Here is a 12,091-nt window from a genome sequence, read left to right as displayed (position 1 = left end):
ATTTCATTTAAAAATCTTTTTGAGCCTTTCTTCAAAATCCTAGACAAAAAGAAGGAGCTTGATGTGGGTGGGAAGACAAGATGGAATGATCCTTTAAAATAAAACTAGGATAAATGTGTATATGGAAAATCATTTGCTTATTGGTGGCTCACCTTAATTAGAGTTAGGAATGGCACAGCTCTGTCTTATGTGATATTTAAGAATGAAAATAATCTTGGCCCATAAGCTTGGCTATAAGTAAGAGACAGGCTGAGCAATGTCTTTAGAGCAGAGGCTAGTTCAGAACTTCATAACCAAATTTTTGAGCACGATACTAAAAAGGAACCTATTGCAACCTTGGATTAGATTAAAGGTGAGTGCAGTATCCAAATGTGAACAAGTTCTAACACAGTATCTTTGAAGTGATTTGTTGCTGTAATAGAATTTTTTATAGCATATTCGTCTAACTTTTCGAGGGGGTAAAATGCTCATATTCTACCATTTCAAAAGCTGAACTTCTAGGGAAATGTTTCACCAAGAGCCCAAAGGAGGAACAGTTGCTGCCACCTAGGGATTCTCTGAAATGTCTTAGAGCCAGAGTTTCATGCCGATGTACAACTGTCTGCTTTCAATAACTTTGGCCAGAAGATGTCAGTTAGAATGGTAATTGTTCCAGCTGGTATAAACTTGATAGAACCGAAAGCATCAGTCACTGACTATATTTTTTAATCTTTTAATATTTAAAAAACTGACATATCTTTTGTTTTTATGTATATTTCTGACTATATTCCTTCTTGCTTCTTTATCCAGCAAGCTATCCCTGATGTTCCATGTCCATAGCACGCCCTCATGTCCCAGGGAATTATTTTCTTATCTCTTCTCTGGAGCAAGTTTGGTCATTTATAATATATTTTCATTTTCAGTGTTATTGTCATCATATGTATTGTTTTCCTGATTCAGCTTACTTCACTCTTTATTAGTTCATATACATCTTCTTATGGTCACTGAAACAAAAAGGGCAAAGGTTTTGGGAGAGGCTGATGGGGCAATTTTCATTTCCCATCAGTGGTAAGGGTTAATGTAGATACTAAAGAGTTTTTAGAGCACACCTCAACTTCAATTTAACAAACATTTTATTTATTTATTAATTATTAATTTTTAGTTTTTAACATTCACTTCCATAAGATTGAGTTCCAGATTTTCTCTCCATCTCTCCAAGACAGCATGCATTCTGAATACCCCTTCTGCTAATCTGCCCTCCCTTCTACACCCCTCCCCCCTTTTCTCTTATCCCCTTCCCCTTCTATTTTCCTGTTGGGCAATATAGATTTCTGTACCCCATTGCCTGTATATCTTATTTCCCAGTTGCATGTGAAAAACAATATTTAGCATTTGTTTTTAAAACTTTGGGTTCCAAATTTTCTCCCTCCCTACCTCCCTCTCCACCCACCCTCACTGAGAAGGCAAGCAACTCCATACAGGTTATACATGTATAGTCATGCAAAACACTTCCATAGTAGTCATGTTGTGGAAAACTAACTGTATGTCCTTTCATCCTATCCCCCCTCCCTCAGCCCCCTCCATTTATTCTATTCTCTCTTTTGACCCTGTCCATCCTCAGGAGTGTTTGCTTCTGATTACTCCCCTCCCCCAATCTGCCCTCCCTCTATCATCCCTTCCCCCCCCCCATTTTCCCGTAGGGTAATATAGCTTTCCACACACAATTGGGTATGTTATTCCTTCCTTAAGCCAAATCCAATGAGAATAAGATTGACTCATTCCCTCTCACCTTCCCCCACTTCCCCTCCACTGTAAAAGCCTTTTCTTGTCTGTTTTATGTGAGATAATTTGCCCCATTCTACATCTGTTTCTCCTTCTCCCAGTATAATCCTCTCACCCCTTAATTTTATTCTCCAGATACCACCCATTCATCTTCAACTCACCCTGTGCCCTCTATCTATCTATCTATCTATCTATCTATCTATCTATCTATCTATCTATCTGTCTGTCTGTCTGTCTGTCTGTCTGTCTGTCTGTCTGTCTGTCTATCTATCTGTACATATAATTTTAACAAAGATTTATTAAGCACCTACATCACAGGGGAAGTGATACAAAGATAAAAGAACTGAAGAGTGCCTGTCCTCAAGGAGCTTACATTTGAAGGGGTGGGGTGGGGGGAGAAACAGGGACAGGGATGGAACTTTAACATGTATAGGCAAATATATGGGGCCAAGGAAAAACACTAATCATGGAGGGGGGAGGGTCAGGAAAAGCCTTGCTTACAATGACACTTAACTGCAGCCTTGAAAGGAATCAGGAGTTCAATAAGGAGGAAGGAGAACATGAGGATAAGCCTGGGTCAAGGCACCAAAGCAGAAGAAATATTACAGGGAGGGCAGGGAAATAGCAATTGGGCTATTTTGGCTGGAATGTAGAATGGGGAATTAATGTGAAATCAATCTGGAAAGTTAAATGCTTTAAATGCCAAATAAATATTTTATCCTTAGAAGCAATTCAGAGCCACTAGAAAATTCTTTACCATTAAGGACTAGTTTAAAGCTATAGTGGCTAAAAGTCATAATTCTTGTTATGGGCATTTGACAAATTTCTTTCCTCAAATGCTGATAGCTTGCATCTCACATAGCCTCTGCCGCGATAGTTCTCAGCCTTCCAAAGGTTAGAGTCTTAATTTTAGTTTACAGCAAGGGTGTAGTCATGGAAAGAAGTAATTAGCTTATAAAAAAATTCACTAAAAATGAACAATTCAACCCTCTCTGGACCAACCCATGAAGCTAACAGAATGACATTAAACTATTCAGTGGTAACACTTTGTTTGAAAATAGGGCTCAGTAGTAATGTATACAGACACAGTACACAGACACATATTACAAACTACAGATTAATAAAGATTTTCGTGGAAGGTATCATTTCCCTTGTACTTCTAAATTGCTGTGATTGTAGTAATTGCCTTACTCTGCTCCTTTTACACCCTCTGCGTTGACCATGTAGTGACAATAAGACTGGGGCAGATGTGGTGCAAAAATAACACTTAGTGTCCTAACAACAGTTCCAGTAGCGGAGGCATCTGTATCTCTGGAAAACTCACAGGATGAGCGACTGACCATCAGCCTCATTAGTAGTTGATTAGACCAGGTTATTCCAAGTGCTGGAGAAACTCTTTCAAGTACACTAAAGAACAAGACAGGAACAGTTGGTCACTGCTGGGTTTATACACACATTGATCTTTTTAAAAACCATCAACACCCCCAATACATTTTCTGTCTGATTTCAGTTTCTCGTTTTTGGCTGAGTAATTCTGTCTAGTAGCTTCTCTTCAACTGGGCTAGCTCAGTTTAGCTATCACAAGTTTCCTACACCTAACCTTATGGAAGGATAAGAGCCCTTCACAAAAACACAGAAATATGACGAATCAAAATGGGTCTGATAGAGATGATACTTACTCCATATTAGTGCCAGCAAGCCCTCTCTCATCCACTGTATATGTTATCTGGAAAACACAAAATTGGGTTCCATCCTGGTAACTACTGTTTAAAAGGTGAAATGACTCTTTGACCGCCCTTGATGATGGTAGGGAGCACCCAAGCTGCTAATAGGTTTTTGAGGGACAGATAGTGATTTAGATATCATCTGCTGTGGGAGATAGCAGAATATTCCCCCCATTAAGACCCATCTGATAACACTCAGGGGCCAGACTGCAGTACTACCTACCACTGACCCTTTCTTTAAAAAACAAAAAGAACCACTTCCCTTTTCACAAATAATGAACATCTTTCATTGAGCGTATTTGTAGGTGAAGAAAGTTCATACCTGATTAATGCACAATACTGGGCTCTGGAATCCATTGCTTAATTGGTGCAACTTTGCTCCAAGACTCTGTAAATATTTGGCTTTTGTAATGGAATGCTGGATGCCAAATTCACAGCGAAACAGGGCAGCAATGGAGTCAATGATGATCAGGCGGACCATTCCTCGAGACAGCAAGATGGGAGCCCTTTTAGTAATGCACTCAAACAATGTCTCCTGGAACCAGAGTGCGAGAGTGGTGGGAACGTGCACTGTGACCCATAACCTTAGTTATACCCTAAGCTGATAACTAATATCATTTGACATCCTGTATTTACCATAGGTAGCTTCCTTCAGTAACTGAGGATGATATCGAACCTCTCTATTGTCTGATATTGAGGGAAAATACAATTTGGGATCATAGAAAGAGGCCCCACCTATCCAATTTTCTAATCTAGTGTGTAACAGTAGCCCACTGATGAGATACTTCCTTCCATTCCACTCTAGACAGTTGTCCCAGAATACTAAAAGTAAACACGTGGGAAAACAGGTTGGGAAAGTGGATCTGAACAAGTTCAAGCTGAAGTTGGAGTTTGCCTGTCTTTGGCCCACCTGTGAGCCTGAACCCTGTTTAGCTATACCAAAAAATCATTAACACATGCCTGAGAGGTCACTACAAACACAAAGGACTGGCCGCCACACAGAAAGAAGCACCCTTCAGATCACAATCCTGAGGCCTAATAGATTTTAAATCCTTAAGACATAAGGGGAAGAGAAAAATGATCTTCAGTTTTCTAGAACTACTCAAATATTTCCTTTCCCAACTACAGTCCTCCCATTTTTCTGCAGCAGCTGTGAGTTATGGTGTAGCAGGAGACCCGAAGAAATTCCTCAATGGTCCAGAGAAATATACTTTCCTTTGGTAGGCACTCCCCTGGACAGTCAGTGTTGGTTACTGACAGTCTGCACTGTAGGGCTGACAGATGAGTATGCTCTTTAATTCTCATATCCCCAACTGACAAGGACAAGACACAGACACCAAAGAAAAACAATGGGGAAGGGGGTGGGGAGGGGGGCTGGAATGTAAGTAAATGTGGTGGTAATGCCCATGAGGACACCAGGCGTCACGGATAGAGAGAAGGCCTTGAAGTTGGATGGGTCTCACTGTGTGATCCTTGGTAAGTAGCCACCTCTCAGTGCACCAGGCAACTCTCTCAAGCTGGGGTTCTTTGCCTTTTTTTTTACACTGCATCCCATGGGCAATCTGGTGAAGCCTATGAATCCCATCTCAAAACAACATTCTTAAATGCATAGAGGATTACAGAAGGAAACAACTTTACTGAAATACAGTTATCAAAATATTGTTTTCAAAATAAGTTTATAGACCCCAGGTTAAGAACCCCCTCTCTGAGGCTGGACAGTGCTGACCAGCTGATGTGCATTAGTTGAGGGTGTTGGGCTAGGAGCTTCCAGCTTGCTGATGGCATTAAAAACAAATCCCTACAGAAACATTTGCATAGCTTATGGTTTACACACATTATTTCACACAATCCAGAGAGGTTTAAGACTTGCCCAGGGTGATGGTGAGCAGTTAGGTGGGATTCTATTCTAGCCACAGTTCCTAAATCCTAAGAGGTTCCAATGAAGAAGAATGGTGATGAGACAAAGCCCAACCATGGATGTTGGCTGTGACCATCCCTGGGCTAAGCTTAGGGGAGGGCAGACTCAGGTAATGCAGGGCCCATTCCAGGAGAGATGCTTCTGCCTCCCTTGAAGCAGAATGACTCATCTGTTCAGCTAATTGTCCACCTGAATCTATGGGCTGTATTGTTTTGAAGGGCAGAATATGAATTCTGTACATACAAGGGAGGAGGCCTGGTATAGTGCACTGTGCCAGTTACTCAGCCTCGAGCTTTCTGTTCCATGCTTTTGTAGCAAGCTCAAGTATTGACAAATTATCTGTTGTGTCTGGGTTGATTGATAGCCCCATTAATTGAATTTAATTCTTTGTTTAAATCTCCAGGGTGTCTCCAATAGAACCTATTTTTGTCGAGAATGATGGCAGCAGTAGTGGTTTGGAAGACTCTTCCATTAATGTGAGTCGCCTCCCCTCCTGTCCCCTTTATTGTTTTGGAGGGGGTGCATGCGCACATATGCATGTACATGCTTATGAGAGTGGGGTGTGTTTAATGTTGCCAGAACTTTGAGCAAGTCTGCCCCGAGACCAGCCAAGCACACTACCCTCTAGGAGGAACTTACAGTCAAAGTCTCTGGACCTTACTCAGGGTCCCCCATTTGAACCTGTGTCTAAGAAATGAAAAACGGCAACTAGCATGGTAGCAGTAGCAAGAGCAGGCTAGGGCCCAGAGGACCAAGTCTTTTCAATCACTAAAGCATTTCTTAAGCACCTACTATGTGCCAGGGCAGGGGTGGGGAACGTGCAGCCTTGAGGACACGTGCCCTCTAGGTCCCTCAAGTGCAGTCCTTTGACTGAATCTAAACTTCACAGAACAAATCCCCTTAATGAAAGGATTTGTTCTGTAAAAGATGGACAGAGTCAAAAGTCTGTACCCAAGGACCTAGAAGCACTGTGCTAGGTGCTGGGGATATGAGGTCACAAGTGAAACAGTTTCTGACCTAACGGAGCTTACATCTTTTCAGGGGGAGACAGCATACACACAAAACAAAATAAATAGAAGTATGAGTTCTCTCAGTTTCCTTACATGTGTAAGGAAGATAAAAATACTAAGGATACTTGTACCTTGTTGTGAGGAACGTACTTTATGACTCCTGTTTCAAGATTTCAAAGGAAGGAAGAGAGCACAGGGAAGGTCTGCATGTACTGAGCCCAGAGTCTCTGGGGCAGATGCAATACCCTAGGTCTGAGACAGTGAGGCCCTTCGAGAATTTATGAGAGCTGGAATCAATAGAAGAGCCACCGCTGGGGTCCCTATTGTAGCAGGAAAGTGTGAGCCCAAGGACAAGACACAGAGACATCAAACTTGGTTATGATAAATGCGCTGGCGAGGAAGAGCAAATCATGTGAAACCTGAAAGGCCTCTGCTTACCCTAGTAAAACAAAAGCATCAGAGGTTTAGAGCTGGAGGAGACCTTCAAGGCCGTCCGCATACCCTCCTCACCCTGATCGTCTCTGCTGATGGCAGGGGAGCAAGCTAAAAACACATTTGAGGAGCAGCTATGATGTTTTTTTTTTTAGCAGCAAAAGGGGAAAGAAGTTGATCTGCCCATTCAGTATGAATAAATCTTTCCCCTGCTGGCACTCTTGCTGTACTCTATTTACTGTAGGTTTGTAAATCACAAAGCACTACAGCAACGTGCTTTACATCAACAACGTGTCGCTACAAACGTGTGCATGATCTCTCCGAGAAAGTGGAGTGCAGCCAATTTATAGTATAGAAAAAGGAATACTAAAGCTTCACTTTCAGTGTTTAGCTTCCAGTTTACCCAACTAATCCTTCTGTCAGAGCAGCCGACCAGGCACAGAACTGATCTGAGACTCACTCTTTCACAACCCTCTTCACCCCCTGGTGACACTACGGGCAGTGAATGTGAGGACAGGGAAAGCCGAGAGATCAGGACAATCCACAGACTGGATGCATGTCAAATATGAAATGATAGGTTCTTGGAGCATGTGACTTGTCAGTGGGGCACTTGGACCCTGTAGGCTTTGGTCCTGGCCACCCAAGGGCTGTGAGGACATCTCTGCTCTGTCAGCGCCTTGCTGTGGGGCCTTGGGAAACACTTCTTCATGGCTTTATTTCCTTAACTGGCCCTGCATCTCTCTGATAGCTTCCGAAGACCTTTTTCTCATAGGCATCTGAATGCGCTGCTGAAGGCCTGTAGGGGTGTACACGTTTTGGGGAATTTTCAAGAATCCTAGAGCTATACACACCCAGAACAGTGTCCATTTCCTTTGATGCTGTCTTCTCTTTCAGTGAAGAGTTTCCACAGTGACCTCCCTGTCAGAAGTGTCCACCAGGAGCACAGCTGCTGCCTTTGTAACCTCTCGCTGCTGGGAACACCGTCCCATGTGGAGCCAATAGGGCTATAGTCGAGGCTTGGAGCAACCACCTGGGAGCTGGTGGTTATTTAACAAGGTTTCATTATGGCTGTTCTTGCTGTGGAACTTGCTACTAATCTTTGTATGATTTGTCAGGATCACACAGGACCGTGACCTTTGTGAGTCTTTTTCGGTGACAGCACAAACCTGGGGAGTTGGTCAGTGTCCCTGAATGTCTTTTGTATATTTCAGCCTCTGCTCTTAAAGGAGAATGCTGCTGGTTTCCTCTTTTTCATCATTTATTCCCCCAACTCTCCCAGAGACTGTGGGGCTGACTGCAGGGTTGAAGTCTGTGGCTTTGCCATGTACTGAGTCTGCATTGGAAAGGTCTGTGCCTCTGTGTATAATATCCTGTTATGTTATTTCATTTGGAGCTATGTGTGTTAATGTATTTTACTGTAAATTTTTTAAAATTAAATTTTATTGCTCTATACCTTTTATTCTTTAAAGTTATCTTTATGTGGAAATACCTTTGAATTAGGTGAAATCTCTATAACAAGGACACCTTTTAAAATCCCTTATTCCATCCACCTGATGAGGAGACTCAAGAGATGAGAAGAAAATGTGCACATTAGACCCACCTTCTTTAGTACTTCCCATCTTGTCTCTAAAACGAGAGGGCTGGAGCAAATGTTCTCTCCATGTCTTTATTACTTTAACCAGCAGATCTGGTAAGTCTAGGATCCCAAGACTTGGCTCCACAGAACATCAGGGCTGGGACCTGGGAGACCTAAGTTTAGACCACTGTCTGCCTCCCTTTCAAGGCTCAGAGACAGGAAGGAATTCACTGCAGGCCAGTCTGCTTTCAACTGTTCAGTGAGCTAGGGCTACTCACCCTGTGCTGAAATCTGACTTCTCCAATGACAATTATTACCAAGCTTCCTTTTTTCACACTAAATTCTTTACTCGGCAAGTGATGAAATGTTAACTTCTAGGTACAGGTCATCATATAGTGGTAAGGAATAATACAATCTACAGCATTCACTTTAGGGAGTGGAATTTAAAACTGTATGTGTATACACACACACACACACACACACACACACAGAGTAACACCACAAACTCATCACATTGAGAGGGAGGTGTTGCATTGGGCAGAGCACTAGGTCTGTAATCAGGAAGACAAATTCAAATCCAGTCTCAGGTACTTACTAACTGGGTGACCCTGGACAAGTCACTCAAACTCTGCCTCAGTTTCCTCATCTGTAAAATGGGGGCAATAGTAGCCCCTACCTCCCAGGGTTGTGAGGAGCAAATGAAAGAGCTGTAAAGCACGTAGCACAGTGCCTAGCACAAAATAAGTGCTACACGGATGTTAGCCATTACCATTATGATTAAGATACTGAATCCAATTTAAAAAAAAACATTATAAAGCAGCCTGTTGTAAACCTTCAGATATCTTACTTAGCCCTGCCAGTTGACATATTCTTCCAATATATACTGCTTTCTGTTACAGCATCGTACAAGTAATTGTAAAGACTATTAAGGATCCTAGGTGATGAAGATAATTTAAGAAATAAGACCACCCTTTACAGCAGGGGTTGGCAAACTATGGCCAGAGGGCCAAATCTGGTATTCTCCCTGTTTTTGAACAGCTGCAAGCTAAGAATGGCTTTACATTTTTAAATATAATAAAACTTTACTTAAAAATGTAAAAACCAGGCCACATACAAAAGCAGGCAGTAGTTTGCTGTCCTTTGCTCTATTGTACAAAACTGATCACCCTAATTATCTTTGGTATGAAATTTCAATTCCCCCAGACTAATCAGAACCCCCCCCCATATATTGCTGGGGTGCAGGGCAGGGCCAGAATACTCACTATGTCTGCTGCATGCTCAATGAAGATAGAGTTGCCAAATTTAATTTTCTTGATGATCTCTCCTGGAACATCTGTCCTCAGCTCATGCTGTAGAGCTATAAGCTGCTGCAAACGCTTGTCTGGGAAAACATCCTCTGTACAAATGTAGATCACACCTAAAAAGCAAAAACAGGTTTCTTCTTTTAACTAGATAGAGTCCACAGTAATTAGCCTGTATCTCCCACCTGTCACTCTCAACACAGTTTTTGTATGTTTTCTATACTTTCATACATTCCTTGTCATCTTCCAGTGAAGCTCTCCTCTGATGCCTCATTCTGGAAAAGAAGTGACTGGATTTTTGAAGGTCGTTCCAGTAAAGTACAAGACTTTCTAAGTGGGAAAGCCTTCTTTAATTTTTTTTTTTTTAATTTTTAGGCAGTTGGGATTAAGTGACTTGCCCAGGGTCACACAGCTCGTCTCAAATGTTTGGTCTGAGGCTTGATTTCAACTCAGGTCCTCCTGACTCCAAGGCCAGTGCTCTACCACCGTGCCCCCTAGCTGCCCCTGAAAGCCTTCTTTACATCTGTTGTTCTAACCCACGTGTGGAGAGATTCATGATGTTTGGCCAACAAATGATGTCTTTTCTCACCAGCGTCCCTCTGGTGAACCTTTTACTGAAGGATTTAAAATCTGTGTTGTAGAGACAGCACCCACACCAATAAAATCAAAAGCTCTTTTTGAAATGCTTTGCTGATCACACTGGGAAGTGTAAAGGGGAGGAAGGCAGGTAAGCAGACAACCTTCCAAAACAAGCCTTCTTGCTCTAAAGGAACTCCTGCCACAGATTTGACCTGGACTCTGAAACTGGGTTCATTTGGGCTGAGCATAAAAGAAGCTGCCCCCATATTTGTATCTCCATCTCCTTACCAGTAATAAGTCTGTGGGGCCATTATGCTTGTCCTTGACCTGTTCATACATCCAGGAAGTCCAGTAAATAGAATTCACCCTCATCTGGGTCAGTGCCCAAAAACTGTGCCTGGGAATGAGGCTGTGGGTCCGGGACAGGAGGGTATTGACAGCAGCACGCCTGAATGGCAGACACAAGATCTGCGAGTATAACCGAGTCCAACAGGAATTCCAGGCTCATCAATGCCTATTTTGTGATTTTGGGCAAGTCACTTAACCTGTCTGGGCCTCAGTTTCCCCATCTCTTAAGTGAAGGTGCTTGACTAGAAGGTCTCTTTCAGCTATGGATCTATGATCTTATAAAAATGCACCGTTTTCCAAAACACTTTTCTTATCCATTGACTTGCTTAATGCTTACAGAAACTTCATGAAGTAGGCAAAGCAGGGATTATCATCGCTGTTTTATGGATGGAAAAACTAATGGTTAAGAACTCATCCAAGACTGAACAGGCAGAAATGGCAAAGAAAGGACTAGTACCTCAGTCTTTTTTTTCTTTTTTAAAGCAGTTGGGGTTAAGTGACTTGCCCAAGGTCACACAGCTAGTAAATGTCAAGTGTTTGGTCTGAGGCCACATTTGAACTCAGGTCCTCCTGACTTCAGGGCCAGTGCTCTATCCACTGTACCACATAGCTGCCCCAACCTCAATCTTTGTTACCCTCCAGTGTAAGTAACCTGTGGCCTTGCACTGTACTACAAGTTTGTGCAAGATATCATTACTATCTTCACCTACAGAATAACTAAATATAATAGCAAATAATACAAATGAGTACTTCAAGAGAAGTGTAATCCTAGATCTACCTGAGGTGTGAGGAGGAAAAGTCCATGGAATTAGGAGAGGCTTCTCGGAGGTGGCGGCATTGAAATTCTGGGCCTTCCCACAAAGCTGTCAGGCAAGAAAGAATGCATGGAGGGACCATGTCTTATATTGTTTGTCTTCTCCACAGGCCTTAGCAATGACCTGCCCTTATAGCCTAGCCTTACTTACACAGTGCTGACTTGTTGCAAAGTGAAGAGTCAGGGAACCGACTTTCAAGTACTGGCTCTTCTACTTCTGTAACTTTGGGCAGATTACTTCTTTGGGTTTCAAATTTCCTCATTCATAAAATGAGAGAGTTAGATTAGATGATCTTAAAGGACTGCTCTGTGTCTAAGATCCATGATTTAAGAGACATTAATAGACAAATTGGACCTCCGTTTTCTCCATACAGGTACTTAAGTCACCAATTTTATGAGTATCCATGTAAATTACTATTCCAACAAACTCATGGAGCTCGTCCTCTATCCTTGGACATAGCTTTGCTGTGCATCCTGGTATACGCTGGGTTGAATAGCGATCACAGAGGAAGTTAATGGAATGAACATCACTGGCCTTTTGTGCTGTCCCTGCAATCCTGACCATACTGAGTCCTGTGCTCTATTTCTAAAAGTAAGATTCCAAATGCAGCACCGACTAAACATTCTC

The 12,091-nt window shown here is 42.3% G+C and overlaps 2 protein-coding genes across 7 annotated transcripts in view; one reads left to right on the top strand and one right to left on the bottom strand.

Moving 5' to 3' along the window:
* Positions 1 to 8,297, top strand: part of KLC1 (kinesin light chain 1) — an 80,606-nt gene extending 72,309 nt beyond the window's left edge. For both annotated transcript variants that reach the window (XM_020971118.2, XM_020971117.2), the window contains 2 exons: positions 5,807 to 5,879; positions 7,740 to 8,297. In XM_020971118.2, coding sequence (XP_020826777.1) covers positions 5,807 to 5,879; positions 7,740 to 7,742 — 76 coding nt within the window. In that variant the 3' untranslated portion in view covers positions 7,743 to 8,297. The remainder of the gene's footprint in view (positions 1 to 5,806; positions 5,880 to 7,739) is intronic.
* Positions 2,794 to 12,091, bottom strand: part of XRCC3 (X-ray repair cross complementing 3) — a 69,640-nt gene continuing 60,342 nt past the window's right edge. For 4 of the 5 annotated variants that reach the window (XM_020971132.2, XM_020971131.2, XM_020971130.2 and 1 more), the window contains 4 exons: positions 9,684 to 9,838; positions 3,808 to 4,020; positions 3,441 to 3,487; positions 2,794 to 3,168 (listed from right to left, as the gene is read on the bottom strand). In XM_020971132.2, coding sequence (XP_020826791.1) covers positions 2,949 to 3,168; positions 3,441 to 3,487; positions 3,808 to 4,020; positions 9,684 to 9,838 — 635 coding nt within the window. In that variant the 3' untranslated portion in view covers positions 2,794 to 2,948. The remainder of the gene's footprint in view (positions 3,169 to 3,440; positions 3,488 to 3,807; positions 4,021 to 9,683; positions 9,839 to 12,091) is intronic. The other variant, XM_020971134.2, reaches the window with a different exon arrangement.

The sequence above is a fragment of the Phascolarctos cinereus genome, unplaced genomic scaffold (genome assembly GCF_003287225.1).
Source record: "Phascolarctos cinereus isolate Bilbo 61053 unplaced genomic scaffold, phaCin_HiC Scaffold_2;HRSCAF=192, whole genome shotgun sequence".
Taxonomy (NCBI): domain Eukaryota; kingdom Metazoa; phylum Chordata; class Mammalia; order Diprotodontia; family Phascolarctidae; genus Phascolarctos; species Phascolarctos cinereus.
This window is presented reverse-complemented; position numbering and strand designations above follow the sequence as displayed.